The 19551-nt window shown below is 40.4% G+C and overlaps 1 protein-coding gene and 2 pseudogenes across 1 annotated transcript; 2 read left to right on the top strand and 1 right to left on the bottom strand.

Moving 5' to 3' along the window:
- Positions 1 to 1020: 1020 nt before the first annotated feature.
- Positions 1021 to 2138, bottom strand: LOC147612606 (uncharacterized). The gene is made up of 2 exons (XM_086783543.1): positions 1575 to 2138; positions 1021 to 1451 (listed from the first exon to the last, which is right to left on the bottom strand). Exons 1-2 carry the CDS (start codon positions 2136 to 2138, stop codon positions 1236 to 1238), a joined length of 780 nt encoding a protein of 259 aa, XP_086639669.1. The 3' UTR covers positions 1021 to 1235.
- An 11550-nt stretch (positions 2139 to 13688) lies between these two features.
- Positions 13689 to 15643, top strand: LOC147612605 (uncharacterized; annotated as a pseudogene).
- Positions 15644 to 17399: 1756 nt separating this feature from the next.
- LOC147612604 (uncharacterized) lies at positions 17400 to 18956 on the top strand (annotated as a pseudogene).
- Positions 18957 to 19551: the final 595 nt, after the last annotated feature.

The following is a 19551-nucleotide window of genomic DNA, read 5'->3' as shown; positions in this document are numbered from 1 at the left end:
TCAACCATCATCGACGAAACATGTAACCATCATCACAGAACAACACCACGGCATCATGGATACAATCCATGGAAACGTAGTCAACCATCATCGATGAAACATGTAACCATCATCATGGAACAACACCATGGCATCATGGACATTTTGACGAAAAAGCATCCATATATGTATGTTTGAAAAATCATCACAGAACAACACCACAACATCATGGATACAATCCATGGAAACGTAGTCAACCATCATCGACGAAACATGTAATCATCATCACAGAACAACACCACCGCATCATGGATCTTTTCCATGGGAACATAGTCAACAAATATCTTTTCCATGGGAACATAGTCAACCAATATCTTTTCCATGGGAACATAGTCAACTAATATCGATGAAATGTGTAACCATCACCACGGAACAACACCACGGCATCATGGATAAAATCCATGGAAACACAATCAACCAATATAGATTAGCCAAGTGAACCAACATCAACGAAACATGTAGCTTGGAATGACCAACAACAACAAAACATGGAACAACGATCCATGGAAACATAGTCAACCAACATCAGAAACATGTAACCAAGTCAATGGATGCACATTCCATCAATATGAAAGAAACAAGATGCATTTAAAAGCATCACAATCAATATGGGAGAAACAATTGACATACCTTTTCTTGAGGATTTAATATGAGAATCATACCTATCAGCTCCTCATCTGAAAAGTGAGATTTGAGTATCCTCCACGCACGAGAAGAAACAATTGACATACCTTTTCTTGAGGATTTAATAGAGGATTTAATATGAGAATCATACCTATCAGCTCCTCATCTGAAAAATGAGATTTGAGTATCCTCCACGCACGAGAAGAAACAATTGACATACCTTTTCTTGAGGATTTAATATGAGAATCATACCTATCAAAGAGGCTCTTACAACACCTGCACTTATCTTGCCGCGAGAAGAAACAATTGACATACCTTTTCTTGAGGATTTAATATGAGAATCATACCTATCAAAGAGGCTCTTACAACACCTGCACTTATCTTGCCGCTCATCGACCATTCTGTACACCAATAGAAGCATCCTTGGAAAGCATCAAAACATTCCGAACTCGTTCAGAACACGCTATTCATGTGTTTCATACCCTACTAGCTTGCCACTCATAGACCATTCTGATGTCAAGTAAACTCTTAGGATCAAAGCCTGAAGACAGAGTTCAATGTTTATTCTCACCCTAGCTCCAAGCATGTTTACCCTTAACAGCCTGCATTGTGAGCCTCACAGGGCTACACTTTAGGCTTCTAACATCATTCATTTGTGTAATCATCACCCAGCTCATCAATTTCCAAGAGGGATTCTGATGCATACCTTGCAAAGCCTCCAATGCAATAGCAGCACATCTCGAATCTGTAAATTCTACAAAGCACAAGACAAATGTATCTCCTCCCAGCTACAGAGAGCGATGCCAGAGTGAGAACAGAAACAATTAAAAATCTATAAACTAAAGTGAGCACATGATGCCAATAATGCACAGGTGTCAACACTATACTATCTTCATTGAAAGCCTACTCACCCGCCTTGACTCTTTGTGCACAAGGTGAACTTCCTTAAACCCAAGGAAAGGGCAAAAAACATGAGCTGCTTCCCTGCGAGAGCAGTCAGATGGAAGCCCTTCAATAAATAAGGAAGGTGTTGCATCTGGTGGAGCATCTGGTGGCAGAAGACCAGGGCCCCTTAATCGTGCTCCTTGACTATCTTGCCTTGGAAGGTAATCAGATCTCCCTCCATTTACACCAACATTGACACCCTTCATCATGCTGGTATCCAGACCCAGCAACCTGCCACCCTGTCCCATCATGCTAGGATCCTCCAGACCAGACACACCCATGTTACCAACCCCTGCACCCCCCAGTACACTCATGCCCATGAGAGGGCCGCCAGAGAGACCCAATACATCTGCACCAGTCATACCACCTGAAGCATATGCCACTTTGTAGTCGGTACCGAAATCGAGGGGTTCCGGATCTCTCCATGGCATGCGCCCATCTCGTTCATCATAACGAACCTCTCCACGACCATAACTGGCTGCTCCAGGTAAAGGGAGCTCATCATAATCCGCTTCTCGGGCGTTTCGCATGGATTTGTCCAGGAGCCATCATGTTAGAGTAGCGCCAGTAGTCCACCATAGCCAAACAGTTCTGGGAGATCAGCCTATAGACGAAACCCTAGCTTCGACGTACGCGGACGAAGCTACGTGCTCAAGATTTCCGTTTTAGGCTATTGTTGCTGTTGCGCAGGCTGCTCTCTATCCTCACCTTGCTTTTTATTTCTTCAAACCAGAAACACAGAGTTCCTTTGTATGGAGACGGATAAACTTTGACCTGTGGAGATCTCTAGGTTCACGTAGAACCATAGCTCTGATACCATGTTGGATGGAGGCGATAGCATGAGAGAGATGAGAGAGAAGCACACGAGACACAATATTGAATCCCCAAAGTGTGTGGAATACACACAATAGATGAGTATATATAGAGGAGATCCTAGGGCTATATATAGAGACATTCTATATATAGCCAACATAATTGACACCAATAAGAGGCGGATTATTGTGCATCCTTTGAGCTTTGATCTTGCGTTATAGTGATTTGATTCACCATAACGCGAGACTAAGAGCCAGTCAAAGCAAAATAATCCTCCTCGCGTTATAGTGAATCAATTTACTACAACGGGAGGAGGATGCTCGCGAATCTCTTACCATTCCGTCTTGCATTTTGGTGATTCGATTCACAATAACACATAAAGCCGTATTGAGATTCTAATGACTTGTCGTCTACTTTACGGTGAATCGAATCATCATGGCAGAGGGCAAATAGTCAAAGAGAAAACAATGGCCGAGGGCAAACAATCGAAGGAAAAACAAAACAATCAAGGAATATACAAGAAACGCACAAAACAATCAAGTAATACACTTCCATCACATTCTATGAGTGGGAATGGATGGAGACTGTCGTGTAGGAGGTGAATTAATTGACACCAATAAGAGGTGGATTATCGTGAATCCTTTGCCCTTTGGTCTTGCGTTATAGTGAATCGATTCACCATAATGCAAGACTAAGGGCCAGTCAAAGCAAAACAATCCTCCTCACGTTATAGTGAATCGATTTACTACAACGGGAGGAGGATTATCTCGAATCTCTTACCATTCCATCTTGCATTTTGGTGATTCGATTCACCATAAGACATGGAGCGTATTGAGATTCTAATGGCCCGTCGTGTGCTTTAAGGTGAATCAAATCACCATGGCAGAAGGCAAACAGTCGAAGAAAAAACAATGGTAGAGGGCAAACAGTTGAAGAAAAAACAAAACAAATAAGCAATATACAAGAAACTTACAAAACAATCAAGTAATATACAAAAACTTACATTTCTTGCGTGAGAATGGATTGAGACTATCGTGCAGGAGGTGGAATATTGGTTCAGTACTGTGGCGGTAGTCGGAAGTCACCTGGAGGCAAGCAGGAGGATGGACAAGGCAAAATCGATAAGAGGACAAAAAGGTGGCATGATTAATGGCTTTGATTAGTCTTTAGAGCGAACACACGTGCTGACGGGCTGCCAGGGCAACTAAACGGCGCTGACGTGTCGCATAGCATTAAAAAGGGCTTTGATTAAACTTTATAGCTTGTACACGTGCTAGATATATGGCGGACTGCCACGTGGCATTCATGGAATGGCGGGTGAAAACGCGATGTTGACATGTCGCATAGCATTAAAAACGGTTTTTAATTGCTTCTCTAGGATACCCATCTCATTTATTGCCTCTCTTGGAGTTTGTATTCTCATTTATCTCCCCACCAACGGCCTTCATCTCCATCAATGACTGACTATCTCCTCCAACCCTCCTTCATCAATCATCCTCCTTCATCCTCTTGTATCAAACGTCAAAGACAAACCTCCAACCTCCTTCATCTCCATCAAAGATAACGACAAACTCCTTCATCTCCATCTCCCGCGACGTTTGTATACAATTCATTTTCCTGGTATTTTTATCTCTTTTGTGCTTCCTTCTTTTGGTTTCATTCGTGCAGAACTCCTTGCTTTGTCTTTTCATCGCGTTAAGGTGAATTGAAAACCTATGATTTCTCGCCTTATGGTGAATTGACTGCGAAGAAGACTATTTTAATTCGTTTGACACCTCCTCTCTCAGTATGGGTACTTTAGAAGTATCTTTATTTGTAATTCACCATAACGTAAGAGGTGGTGCCAAAGGATGAAAAAGTCATCATGTTGCGGTGAATCAATTCACCATAACACGAGCGAAGGTCCCATAGGAAGCACAATATTCCTCCTCGCATTATGGTGAATCGATTCACCATAACGCGAGAAGAGGTCCTTGACTAAGCTGCACTTTTATTTGCATTAGGGAAAATAGATTCACTACAACGCGAGGAGGAATACCTGGATTCCTCTGGCATCTCCTCTCACTTTATTTTGAATCCATTCACACCACACAGAGATTTGTTGTTTAAGACCGACTGTCTCTTGATTCATTGCTTGAACTAATATTTTCCATGTCTTATCTACACCCTTGAATTCAGCCATGGTGCAAGTTCAAGTCGAGTTTGATGTGGACGAAGAGATTAAAGAAACACCTGCAGCTCTGTTGTATGACTTCCTCTACATATGTCGACGTCATGATTTGCACCCTGCAATTTCGTTGATGTTCAATTGCGATTTTTCTTTGGAGAAGAGAGTGGTGTCTTTTTTCAATAAAATAAGGCACCATAGTGGGAATAAAAAACTATACTTCAGAGGCATTGTTTTGAATTAAAAAATGCCCTACATGTCAGTTAATGGAATAAAGAACTCAAAAATGATGCACGTACCCTCTAATATTATATGTGGGTTTATTGGCTTGCTTTGTCCACATCACCATCCCAAGGGATCTCTTACAAGGTCCCTTTTTGAGTCCAAATTTTCCCTAATGAAAATGGTTAAGCAGAGAGCACAAACAAGATCTTGTGTGCTGTCTTGACTAAAACTTTAGAAGCCAGCCGCATAGATTGGGAACACAAGCTGAACGCAACACTATGAGCATATTGTACATTATATAAGGTAGCAACAGGATACCTTTTGCCTACATTTTGGCACTGATGCAGTAATTCCTATGGAGTTTTTATTCCTAGCCTGTGAATCACCGTAAAAGAAAGGCTCACTGAAAATGCATTAGCCGAAAGGTTACTTGACTTGGAAAAACTCAACGAAACCCGATTGATTGCCTCGCATGGGCTTATGGTCGAAAAACTATGGAGGAAACACTAGTTTGACCATAACTTGAAATAAAAAGAACTGGAAATGGGGGACCTAAGCACCAATAAAAAGAAACTAGAATACAGAGGCTTAGGACCTTTTAGAGTGTCCGAAATCACCCCTCAACGGTCAATCCGCATTGAAACTATTGAAGGGGTAGAAATGGAAGGGTCCATCAATGGGAGTAAACTCAAGAAATATTATGGACCCTTGATCTAGGAAATGCTCACACAACAGAACCTTCTAAAACAAAAAAAAAGAGCTAGTCAAGGCAAAGATCAAACAAGCTCAAGAGGAAGCCAAAGAAAAATAAATACTCCAAGGGAGAATGATACGCGTAAATATGGCTTCACTCACTTTTTTTCACATAAGGATGACTTTTCTTCATAAGGATGACTCGGATATTGTACTTGCAAGACTTAGTGTACATGTCTCTACAAAGGAGGGGCAGTGCAACAAGCATCACACTCATTGATACGGGGTCATGTCATACCTTGATTTCCTATGAGACATGGGCAGCTTTTAACAAACCCCCCTAGAGACAACAAGTGCTGAAATTCAAAGTGTGCATCCATCTGTCACACATGCAATGGGACTTTTGAATGTAAACATCTCTGTTAGAAATAATCCCTTGGTCGGGAATGTGTTTGTTGTGCCTATAGGGACAATGGAAGAGGAAATGTTTATTGGATGAAAATAGATTTGTGCCAGCAACTACCACATCCAATGGGAAAAATGAGAGGTATAACTCAATGATGGAAAAGACACCATCATCGTGCCATTATGGAGTCTATTGAATAAAGGGAAACATGCAATGACATTGCAAGATGGAATCTCCAATGCCACAAAAAATAGAATTCCTAACAGAACAAGCATCCTCATTTTAAGGTCTTCTCTCTTCAAGAGAATCAAAGCAAAGGCAGCAAAAGTCTCCAGGCAAAAAAAATGGGTTCCCAGGCCCAGCTTCAAGCACAAGGATACTATGAAACATACAAAAAAGCCTCATGGGAAAGAAAAGAAATATAGACATGCTACAAGCAAGAGATAAGAAAAGACAGGCAGGGACAGGAAGCTGTATATCACACGCAAACCCACACACAACCTAGCATTTAATAACGGTGGGTCCAAAAGGACTTACTATAAAAACAATGCTAATATCAAGGAAATAAAACAGTATGGGTACAAAAAACAAATTCAAAAACCATTTTCGCAACTCCCTCCAGAATAACACAAGAGTACCATAAGCACATATAGGACAGGGCTCTAGCTAAATAAGGTACTAAGGAAGCACCAAAGTTGATCTAGAAAAAGAAGCAAGTTCAACCAAGTAATAAAGTAAGAGCAACACCTCCAATGTAACCCACCAACAAGGAGAAGCTGAACCAAGCTGTGGACCAAAGTAAGAAAGACTTGCACAAGAAGCAAAATAGGTTCACTAGGATTTGGTGGATGTACTCGTCACTTGATGGAGGGAAAAATCAAAAGTTCTCACTTAGAACTTATGCGGTTGCAAAAACAATATTGGAAACTGTCACACGGAGCGGTGATCTCCGGTCGCATTCTGGGCGTGAGCTCCTGCTCGGGACTAGAAAATCCAGTACAAAAGTGAAAACAGAGAGTACTTGAATGCTGCACACCAAGACCTATAGCTCCTCTCGAAGAGGACAACAAGCCGGTCATTTTGAGTAATAGAACTTTGAAATCAGACTTCGTATGAAGGAGTTATGACCAAAACGTACAAATGGCAATGGAAAACGGTGTCACCCAAATGCAGGCTTCCAACCCAAAACTTGTATTGACAAAATGCCGACACGCCATGAGATTACAATGGGATCACAAGAGTGATGAGAAAAAATGACTTGCAGGTATCCGAGGTGCGGGATCCCTTGCCCACAAGTCGTCTTGTATCTAAACGAAGGTAGGAGAGGTCGGGCTAGGCCACATTACTCCACCTCAAGGTACTCCCATATAGATGCAAAGAATTCGAGGCGTCCAAGCATACCTCGAGAGCACCATGTGAGGCCGGATAGAAATCCCAAAAATCCCACGCCTCACATACACCCCCCTTTTGAAGAGCTTCAAGTCCCTTTCAAGCCATTATTCTAGGTGTACATCATCCTCAACGGGCACTATGTTGTAAAATTGTAGAACCAACGGATGTGCCATTTGAATCATTTTCCCTTCTAGCACCCATGTGCAATCTGTCATGGGGCGATGTTTCCATTTCACTTAGAATTGTGGCGTTCCCCGCCGGAATCATGATTTCAATATTAGTTCTGGTTCAAAAGGCGTAGCGGCGGGTGTTGCACCATCTGCAAGCATCGGTACATGGCAACCAAACCTGGTATGGGGGACAAACCTCTTGATTAGGCTTATATGAAATGCATTATGTATGTGTACTGTTTGCAGGCAGATCTATTTTGTAGGTGACTCCATTGTAAGATTTGAGCACTTTGTACGGGCCATAGAAGCGATGATTGAATTTTGGTGTGAGGTTGGCAGGTAGTGCAATGTTTTGGGCACTAACCAAGACCAAGTCTCCCTCACGAAATTCATCATCACGTCTCTTCTTGTTGGCATTTTTAACATATTTGACTTTGCTTTGTTCTAGATTCTGCTGTGCAACCCGCATTCTCTTCTACCATTTCTGCTAAAATTCCTCTGCATTTGCATCTTCGGCATGCACATCTCCTGTGGCAATGGCGAGAGGTGTAATGACCTCTTTACCGGTGGCCAACTCAAATGGTGTGGAGTATCAAACCATCTTTGAATTGCAATCTGAAGTTATAAGAATCTGTATCAGATACCTAATAGTTAATTTGAACCCACAACTGCACCAAAATACTATGATTAGCATTGATTTATCACCACTGACTAGAAAATTAATCCTCTATTTTGTGTGCAAAAAACAGAGTATGTGGGGAGTCTAGATTTGAGGACTTATAGTTCAAATGAGCTCAAATCCTTTCAAGGCCATCAATAGCAATTAGTCTAGTAGAGGATTAAGCCAAGAAACACAAGATTTGACCAAACATTGAATGCTTAATCTCTGTTTTACCAAAGTCACCTACAGATTTGATGAAGAGCTTGGATCTCACTGTAGACTTGATCAAATCAAATTCTGTCTTCACCAGCATGTAGATAATCCTTGAAACCCCTAGGGCCAAGAGGAATTAGAGCCATTGCATTTGATGAAGCAGAAATCTCAGATTTTCTCTAGAAAAATGATGCCTACTAAATCGCGTGGAACAACAGCGTGTGCTGGTGGTTTGAGCTTCTATTTGGATGGGCTGTAGCGTGTTCTTTATGCTCACTCAAAGTCTTGCTGTATATGAGCAGATCATCTATATATATGATCAAAAACTCATCTAGATAATCTTTAAAGATATCATTCATCATCGTGCAAAAGGTGGCTGGGGCATTGGTTAGCCCAAACGGCAACACCAGCCATTCGTTAGCTTCCATACCTTGTGCAAAATGCCATTTTGTCAATGTTGTCTTCAGCGATTCGTATCTGTTGATATCCAGATTGTAAGTCGATTCCCGGGGCCTCCACCTTATAGACCTGTAGGTGTAGCACGTGCGTTCAAAAGGATGGGTTTTAATATAAATCTCGCTTACAGTTTTAAAAAGAAAGGAGGGGTATTACAATTGTGCCTGGAAAAAATAAAATAAGGAGTGTTTTTATTCATGAAACTTCAGAAGTAGGGTACTATTCTAGTGGTATAACATAATTTTGTTGGGGTCTAGGTAGAGGGTTCAAATCTAGTAGTGTTTTTTGGCCCCACACTTTAAAGTTCTTTTTTTGCTCCACACTCTATTTAACGTTTTTGCTCCACTCTTTTTTTGCTCCACACTCTATTCAACGTTTTTTAAATTTGAAGTGAAGTGTTTTAAATTAGTTGCTGTAAAAGAGAGAAGCAATAAAGAAACATCTCACGTAATAATGCTCTCTCTTTACTACTCCCTCCTTCCTTTTGGACGCCGCTTCCCCCTTTCTCTATCTTTGTGCTCTGATTTTTTTCAAATCCCCTTGTATAATCTATTCTACTGTGGGTTCACTCTTCACTCTAATGGCTTGTGGGTTAGCTTAAAGAGGATTTTGATTCTTGCAGGAGGACAATGGGCATATTGCTACTAATGGGCTGCTTGTGGGTTATCTCAAAGAGTTTCTATGGGTTGAGATTTTCATTCTTGCTGGATAATAGGAAGATTGCTTTCTTCTTCTACTAATGGGCTGATTTCTTTCCTCTTATTCTTCCTTTCAAAGGTGAAAGAAGTTCCCAAATCTCTTCTTCAATCAATAAACCTTTACAATGAAGTGATTGAATGAATCACTATGCACTTCTTCTATAAATTTTACTCCCTCACTTGATTTTCCTAAACATAAAGTGTATTAACGTTTTCTTTTAAAACTAATTTTTATATGCAGTGAAAAGTTTCTTCCTAAATAGCTAGTTCTCTTGTTGTGCAGGGCAAATATTCTCTAATTATTGCTTCTTATTTGCAATATTTACGGCTACAAGCAAAGAAGAAGTTTATTATCTACAAATTTTACAACTCAAAGAGAAGGTGAGTGTGCTTTAGAGTTCATGATTTTTTCTTTCATATAAACTAATAGAGAAGGATTATATAAATTTATAGAGAAGGATTTCTATAGTGTTTTAGAATACTAAGAATTCAATCTAGTAGTAATCCTCATGCATTTTTTTCCAATAGAATTTTATGTAGCTCTCAAGTAAAGTAGATTTGCCTTATTTTTTGCAAGCTCTCTCAAGCTTTATGGTTGAAATCAAAGAAAATGAGTGTGGTCCTATTGCAAGAGAGAAGAAATTTCTTTTAATTTTTCTTTCATATTTTTTCAATAAATAGAGACCTTGTAGATATTTTATGCCCATTAAACTATTTATTGGCATCCCTCATTATGTTTGATATTTTCTCTTTTATGGTTCTTTTGAATGTAGGATCGATCATTCATGGCATCCAAGGCTCGCATTAAGGTGTTTGACCATGGGGATAGTGAAAAGAAGTTGTTGGGTTATGTTAGAGTGATGGGAGATTATACCTTTAGTGCCATACGCAGAGAGATTGTGCAAGATGGCATTGTAAGTGAATCTTTTGAGTTTGTTATTGAAGATGAAGATGATGATGGAGTGTGCACATTGAATGCCACACAAGAAGAGCGTTGGCAAGTGGAGAGCAACAAAAGTGTTGGCATAAAGAGGTGTTTAAGCATGGCTGATGGTGGCGGGCCCGCAAAGCGCATTTGTAGAAGCTTAAATGTTTCCTTAGAAGCTACTGACATGAATGCAAGGGAAGAGGGTGAGAATGTTCATGGTAGCAAGGTCAACATGCTCAAGAGTTCTTTACTACCAAAAGAAACTCTTGACCTTTGGGAGGTCCAATGTGACAAGACTCGTAAGAATTTGAGGAACAGAAATCCACCTAGAGATGACAATTTTCAGCTTACAACCAAAGATGTCAATGACAAGCCTTTGATTGGAATTTGGTGTGATGAATGTAAAAGCTTTTATGGATCGGGAATGCTGGAGGCAAGCAGACCGCATACTCATGCTTAACAAACTTCTTAAGATTTCAAATTCTTCAAGGACAATCCCATACAAAATGGTACCTTTCCAATCAAGGGCTAAAGATCGATGCAATAGACACTCAAGGAAGTAGTACAAAGGACAAAGAAGATGATTGTGATGATGCGGTGGCAATTTTGGCGGCTATCGAGGAGATGAATAATTTTAATAACACTCATGAAAACACTATATTCGTGAGTTTGGGAATTTCCCAACTCCCATTTTTTGAATGCTAAAAAGGTGGGACATGGATAACATGCCTATAAGTTTTTCAAAACCATATCATGTGACCTATTGTTGGAAAGCGCTTGGAAAATGGAATCTAGTGAGCTATAGAGCGCTCAATTTGGAGTAACGGTGTTCAAGTTATGATTAATCCAAAGATTTGACCACATGTCCCAAACTTATGGGAAATTCCCATATTCCCCAATATGGTGTTTGAAGGTAAGCATCAACTTATTTCTTAATTCTTTACAACCAAACTATTATCTTCTTTATGTAACACCTTTGTTAAGCTCATGCAAGACACTAATTTCAGCCCCTTGTATTGGTTTTTTTTAAAGGATTTTTGCTTGTTCTTTTTAGTGTTAATTTTCAGCTGATTTTTCTTTTCTTTTCTTCTCTCAACATCTAGTTTCTTCATGTAGGGGCTGATTTTCAGTTGGTTGAAGCCACCTTGCATGATTACAAAGATAGAAGCACTGTCAGAGTGGTGTGTAAGTATGATGGGAAGTGGCTGCACTTATGTCCTCATTAGGACCTCAATGGAAGGCTTCTTGGGCCCTTTTATTTGGCAGTTTAAGGAGTCAAACCTTTTCTGTTAAGAAGAAACGTTTTCTAATTAGAAGCTTCAAAACGGCTACTTTATTCGAATTTGAATTTTGGAGGAAAAATGGAATTTAAAATCTAGCAGACAAAACCATATCATGTAACATATCTATGGAAAGCTCTTGATGTGTAGATCACGGATCTATAATCTCCGCTCAAATCGGAGCTTGTATGTAGAAGTTATGGAGGTCCGAAAATTGTAAAATTGCCTCCCCCCTTTTTGGGGAAAAAAGTGCACCCTTTAACCACTCTTACAGCTCTCTTACAAACCCAACATTTTAGTCCACATGGCAACCCCCCATTTGGCTATTCCTTAATTACCTTGATTAGGCTTGGGCAAATTAAAGGGCCCAAGAAGACCCCATTCACTTCCTAATGCGTGGTTCAGATTTGCCAACAATTCTAATGGAACATATTAATGGAAAGTCTCACACCATTGCATGGAGCAAGACCACACCACATCAGTCTTATTCACTCTTGACTGGATCTTGTGGGCGACCTAAAAAGCATTTTGACAAAGATCCACGCCAACAAACCTTGGGTGCTTTTCTCACATCAACAAAAGAGCATTCAAAAGCGCCTTCTATCCCCACAGGTACATCATGCTTGCCTTCATCCAATCTTACTATCTTGTGTTGGGGATTATGGCAGCATACAATTCATGTTAGTGGTCGTGAGGTTGATATAAAACCTCTCCTACAAGATCTAAAGATGGGACGAGAGTGGTTTTGTGAGCCATATACAAAAGCATCTTTGCATGATGGAGATATGGAGTACATAGTAGATGGATGCTTTAGGCCTATACATTGCCTTCGTATCTCAAGCATTGGAATGCCTTTTCAAAGTTTTACATGCAAGCATTGCAAGACAATTCCATCATGTGGTGATTTTCGCATGAGAGTGTATCGGGAGAGTATTTCCATTGAGAAGAGAGGAGAAAGGCAAACGGGCAAAGGAATGCGGCTAGATTACCTTGGAATTGAAGAGCTGAAAAGTGTCTCAGTTGGGACCATGAAGAAATTACGAGAAGCAGGTAGAAATTTATGGTGGCTAAAGGCAAAGATTGTGGTGCTTTCTGTGAGAATCAGATCCTTGAAAGAGGCCAACTATGAAAGCATTAATAGAAAGGATGTGAGGCGATTTTGCAATAACATCATTGAGGCTTGCAGGCAAGGTAAATTTGGAGGCAAATCACCTTTATGGGACTTTCTTCAAGACATTGCAAAGAATGCATTAAGATCCGAAAAGGGTCAAAGATTCACAGAATCAACAAAGACCATTTTTGAAGTCATGAAGCTATGGGGTGGGCCACGCTTACATGATTTTTCGAGTGTAAACCTTGGAGGGCCATCCATGTCAACCACTAGGAGACACCGAAGAAAATCAACTTACTTTCAGTCAGGGGAGCATGAATATATCTTTGATGCAATCGGGAAGATATATGTTGGAGCAAAGAGAAAACATAAAATAACATCACGAGTACCAATTATCATTGTTGAAGATGATACAACTATCAAGCGGCGCATTAGGTAAGCTTTTTTCAATATCTCTTCCTTTCTTTGATTGTAAATATAAAGTTCTTTGTGCATGAAGCGGGCTGAAATAAAAATATGAAAGAAAATCTTTCTTTTTATGTAGATGGAATGCAAAAGATGATGCTTTGATTGGGTTTTGTGGAAGAGAAGGAGAGGATCATCAATGCTCTTCAAATGATGCCATCATCGTTGGAGATGGAGCACAAGGATATGAGACAATAGTAGATTCCTTCCAAAACCACGTGGTGGGACACTATGCAAGGCTCCTCATTGTCAACCCTCTTCATGAGAGTCTTCCAAGATTGGCTCTAGTTGTGCATTGCACATGCAACCGCTTTGATAGTGATTTCATCAGAACCCAATGGATGCTTGTGGAGCGGATGTGGAATGCAAAGTTCAAAGACGTGATAGGTCCAATAATTGGGCATGCATCAGATGGTGACAGTAGACGTCGAAAGCTCATGGTTGAAGACTACCTAGGAAAGAGAGATAGGCAATTTTTCATTGATTGGCCTAGATGGAAGTTGAAAGGAAGATTTGTGAGAGGAGATGTGTATGGTTTACATGATCAAGATTTTGTCCATTGTGGAAAGAAGCTTGTGAGTCCTCTTGACAGTCCTACCCGACAGCTTGCAATTGGGCGTGTGTGGATTACACTCAATCACGTTGCTATGGTCTACAACACTTTCTCTGTTGATCAGCACAGGTTGCGAGATGGGGACATACAACGAAATGATCGTCAAAACTGGGGGGCAGCCCAAAGGATTGTCTCTAGACAAGTGCAAAAATGTATGAGGGAAATGCAAAAGAAAGAGAGGAGCATGCAAGGGACCGAGGCATATTTGCAGGTTGTTGCTGACTACATAGACATATTCTTATCACCATATTTAGACTTGGGACAGCGTGTGGTGCTTGCAGCTAAAGTGGTCTTCTTCTTCAAGCTGTGGAGATTATGGCTACCTCACCATCCTACATACAAACTAAAGGAAAACTTCATTAGCAAAGAGGCATGCATAGACATCCAACTTTCTTGCCATTTTGTTGTTCTACTTATAAAGATGTTTCGGGAGTTCTATCCAAATTTCAGATGTCCTCTACATTTCACAGGATCTGATGCAGCGGAGATCTATTTCAACAAGATTGGCGGTATGGTTGGGCAGGAAAGAGCGTTTGATTTTGGAGATCTTTTGCATTGTGTTGGTAGTTTGAATCAGGTTGCCATGCATGAGTATAGCTCAAATGGGGTGACTTTTTCAAGGGCCCATAAGAAACAAGAACACATTTGGAAGGACTTGAACAAGCATGAAGGTGTTTTGGAAGCAGATCTTGGGAACTACGAAAGTGTTTCCTCTGATACAAAGATGATAGATGCATTAAAAGAGGGATTGAAGCAGGCACAAACTTTATGTGAGACATTGGGCCTCAAACCTTGCACAAGTGAGGGTCTTAAATGGTGGAAAGAGCCTTGGTTAGATACAGAATCAATGTGGTCAAAGCTAGATACTGAAATGGGCGGGGCAGATGAGCATGATGACTTTGCGGAGCCATGTGGTGATGATAGCCCCATTGGCAACGAGAGCAATGAAGATGACGAGGTCATATCTTTGAGTGAGATTCGACATGAGATCGATGGGCTTCTTGATGAGGCAAGCAATGAAGCTGAGAAGAAGAGTATCTCACCGGTGGTAGAGGTTGATGGCAAATTCATCTTCAAATCTACTTTGGTAAGCCAACTCAATGGAAACTCTACATTGTCAAAGGATAGGTTGACTAGGGTGAAGCAAGGAGTGTATTTCAGCCACAAGGAAAAAGAAGCGTCATCTAGTAATGGCAATTTTTTTGGAATAGGGTCTGATTGTGCAATTTATTTCCATGATGTGACACATGGAGAGGGACAAAAAAGGTCAAAGAGAATTAGAAAAGCTACAAATCTGAAGAAGATGGACACACTTCATAGCACTTGGTACCTTGGAAGAGTTCAAAAGATGAGAAAGAAGGTAGGTGGCAGGTATGTGGATTATAAGCGAGGTTTTGACTTGATGGACCGGCCTCAAGGGGTAGAGATTCAGCTTGGTTGGTATCAAAAGGTGAAAGGGCGTCGAACATTTACTTATGACTCGACGGACTTGAACATGGTCGATATAGAGTCAGTTATTGCATTGGCACATTTAACATACAATACAGCAACTGATAAATATGAACTACATCAAAATGACTACAAGCTTTTTAATGATTTTGTAAATACTTCAGGTTAGTTTTTCATGTGATTCACGTAACTGTTGAAGCATTTAATTGTATTTTAAAGTCATGTTATATCAGATTTTTGCATCATTTTTCTCATTTTCATTTTGATTATAGGCAACAGGTCATCAAACACATAGGGAGGCAAGAAGCTGATTTGACATGGGCTGAACTTTGGTGGGGCTGAAGTTTTTTGGGTGCGGGCTGAAAGACTTAGCAACTGTGACTTACGTAGACTCATGCTTTTTGTAGCCGTGGTATGCATGACTATGTATGACGACATGTCTAAGCATATATTCAAGGACAGTTTTTGTGAGAGAAAGTAAGTCTTAGTTATTGCTTTAATTCAAAAGAATAGAGGAACATCTTTAGCTCACTTATACAAAATTTCTCTTTTGATTGCTATCAGATTGTTTTGCAGATCCAATTCATTCCTAAAGGCAATCCATTTTGGCAGCAGGCAATGGGACCTACAATAGCGGCTAAAGAAAGAATCACAAACACTTATACATATTGTAGATTTTTGTTAAATGTCATGTATATCCCTTCGATAATGTAGAAAGCTTGAGTATAATATACATTTGAGCAGCTCTAGTCAAGGACATTATATGAAGTTTAATGATATGCGTGTATGATGAGTAGGTGTTTAATCCAAGAATAGGTTACTAAAAAGCATGTGCATGTTTTTTATTGATTCCTTGTTAGACCAGTTCTTATGTGCATGCATATGTTTTTATTTGTGTTGCAGCTATTGCCCAATTTTATTTTGACAGGCATGAGAGTTGTTGGTGTTGTCTGCTTCACAATTTGGATGTCAACCATACGTAAAATGTGTCATCTTGATTGTATGTCTGCTATGAAATTCCACACTAGCTTTGTTGTTGAGAGACAAGCTCTTTAGACGATGTTTACGCTCTCGTTCATTTTATTGTAGTCAATGGATTGATGCTCTTAGACAAGCTCTTTTCAGAGCATTGATGCAAACCCAAGACATCTTTTCAAACACATTTTCCTGAATGCACTCATAGGAGGATATGCAAAGCAAGGGCTGGTTGCGGAAGCTTTGGGTTGTTTCCAATGGATGTAATGTGATGTAATGTGAGGGCATCTCTCCAGATGAAACCAATTTTTTTTTTGTGTTCCCAATGCATGTAGTCACTCCAGTTCAGTTTATTTGGATGTGATCAAAAATTGAGCTTTGTGGTTTTCTCATAGTTTTTTTGGGAGAAGCTGACAGGGCAAGAAATTTCATGATGAGATTGCGGGTCAGGGGCTACTGGAAAATGATGTGTGCTTGGAACTACTGTGGGCAACATGCATGGAAAATTTGGTGTACTTGGAGATCTACTGGTCTAGCCAAGTGTGGTGTACTCATCGCTGATTTACTGGGCTACAAAGTCATAGTTGGGGTCAGCTACCATGATGGATGAAAGACGCTGTTATTGATGAAGGTTTGGGTGGAATTGGTGGGTTGTGGGTTCAGGTGGCATTGGGGTTGGGCTGCTTGGTGTCGGTGTGGTGGGTTGGGACGCGGACTGGTTGGTTTACGTATACATGCTACATCCATTCATGCATGCAGTATGCACACATACATCCACTCATTCATGGATGCATTATACTTACATATATGCAGACATATATACATGTGTACTTACATATAGACATAGAGTGCACCACAGTGGTAGGTTAGAAGAGTTTTGATTTTTGGGCTTTGCCCTGGGAGCCTCAACCTCACCACTGGGTGCTGGGCAGTCACCATTTTAATGCATATACAGTGATGATGTGTAAAACATTTGTAAAGGCATCATGGGTGATGCACATAGATGCATATAATAAACTTTCATAAGTCATTTTGTATTGCTCAATGACAGCCTTGGATGTTGGGTTCTTTGCAGGATGGACTTCTTTAAGAAATCTAACACAGTACTATTGAGAAGCCGCCACCCATCGGAAATACCTTTGTGCAGATAATGATGAGTGCACGGTGTCACAGAGCAAGGATAGTTCAAAGTCGAATGCACTGTGGACTGTGGAGTATGATGATGATGATAAATCTGTAGTCAAATTGAAAAGCTGCTATGACTGCTACTTGACTGCAACAAACATAACCTTCTTGCAGGGTATGACAGGCAAAAAAGTATTGCAAATGAAGCTAGTAGACTTAGAGTCGTCTGTCATATGGGAGCCTATCAGGGAAGGTTTCTCTGTCAAGCTTAGAACTCGTGCTAGGAACTATCTTCGAGCCAATGGCACCATTCCCCCTTGGAGAAACTCAATAACACATGATATCCCACACAGATCGGCAACACAAGATTGGGTGCTGTGGGAGGTAGATCCTGTGGGAAATGGATTCTTTGATGGCGAGGGATTTTCTAACAATACTTCTTTTTCCAGCAATGCTTCATTTACACACAAGTCTTCATTCCCCAGCAACGCTTCATTCAATGAGGTTCGTGTTGTTGTATTTGTAGGTGTTTACTTTTTGATTATACAAGGGTTGTAGACAAAGCAGTTAAGGATGTTGAAGGAAGAGAACAAGGTTCGGAAGAGTAGGCTCCAAACTTGTATGGTGAAGAGATTTTTATGCTAAATGAGTGGACAATCACACATGTACATATGCATTTTCATATATGTGTGTGCACGCCCACACATATACACATACGTGTGCGCGTGCACACACACACACACATAACATAGCTATATCTGTGTGTGTATAAAAGTGAAGATTTGTCTACTATGGTGACATATCTTTATGTATGAACCTACACCTACTCTTGGGTGCTGTTGACATGAGTGGGCCTGTCATAGCACGTAGTCTATGCTATCTATGAGGGAGTTGATGATTTGAAGCTTTGTGAGTAGACCCTCATAGACTTGATATCTCGAGTTTCGGGCTTGCAAAAGGCTACCTGACTGGAGTATTGGGCAAGGATATCTCTTATATAAGGTTCCTTAAATCCGCATTTCACATATATTCTTCAAAGATTTTTTGGAGCAAACAAGAGAGAGAGAAGATGCACTGAGAAAGAAGTAGAATTCAGCCTAGACCAGCAGTAGAGCTAAATTTTAGACCTTGCCATGCACACACACACACACACACACACACACACACACAGAGTTGTGCACATGTAATAAGTGCATTCATTGTGAAGAATTTTGATACTGAGCGAGTTACTGTTTTATCAGTCCTACTAATAGATGGCCAAATGATGACAGCACTCACCTTCTCCGAAGCCTAAGCTTGACGGGCGGATTATCCATTACACAGTTGCAGATGATGACTTTGAAATTCCTGATGAGTTTGAGTCAGAGCTCATTTTCAAAGGGCACGATTTGAAAATGCTGACAGAAAAATTGAAGGAAGAGGTCGGCATTGAGGATGATCTTTATGTATGTGCAAAAAACCATTTCAATAACAAGCTGTATCCTCTCCTTCTCTAGCTGCCTCCCAATAATGCACCGATGTATGAGGTGGTGGTGAAAGCGTCGTCGAAATGTAAGCACTCTTGTTTGTTAAGGCACTAAAAATATGAAGTTTTTATGTTTGTTATGAGGATGGGTTGACTAGCTATTTCACAGTCTTATGATCTATGAGCAAGAGGCTTGATTAATACATAGAAACTGTAAGGATCGGGACGTTTTCACAGAGCCTTTTGTGCCAAGCTCAGATCAAGGTCTGTAATGCCCAGCTCTAATGCCAAGAAAGCAGTGGATTTTTGTGACAGAAAGTTGGGTCTCAGGCAGTGGGTCTCAAGCAGGCCCATCTCCTGTTACGACATGTTAAGGATAATTGCACCAGCAGTTTGCTGTATCAGGTCATATAGCAGTTTTCCTACTGTGATGCCTAGTGTGCTTGCTGTTTCCCTTGCATATTTTCCCTTCTCCCATGCACAACATGAGAAAAAATAGTATTTTCCTCTAGGTTGTCTTCATTTATCAACTATACCCTTAAGACCATCTATTTTTATTTCCCTTTCTATATTCAGCCTTAGTCTTTCTAGTCTTACAAAATGAGTTTCTAGGCCAAACCCAATGTAATATTTAATGA

This window comes from Cibotium barometz, chromosome 45 (genome assembly GCF_041138505.1).
Source record: "Cibotium barometz isolate CiBa-2024 chromosome 45, ASM4113850v1, whole genome shotgun sequence".
In the NCBI taxonomy this organism is placed as follows: domain Eukaryota; kingdom Viridiplantae; phylum Streptophyta; class Polypodiopsida; order Cyatheales; family Cibotiaceae; genus Cibotium; species Cibotium barometz.
This window is presented reverse-complemented; position numbering and strand designations above follow the sequence as displayed.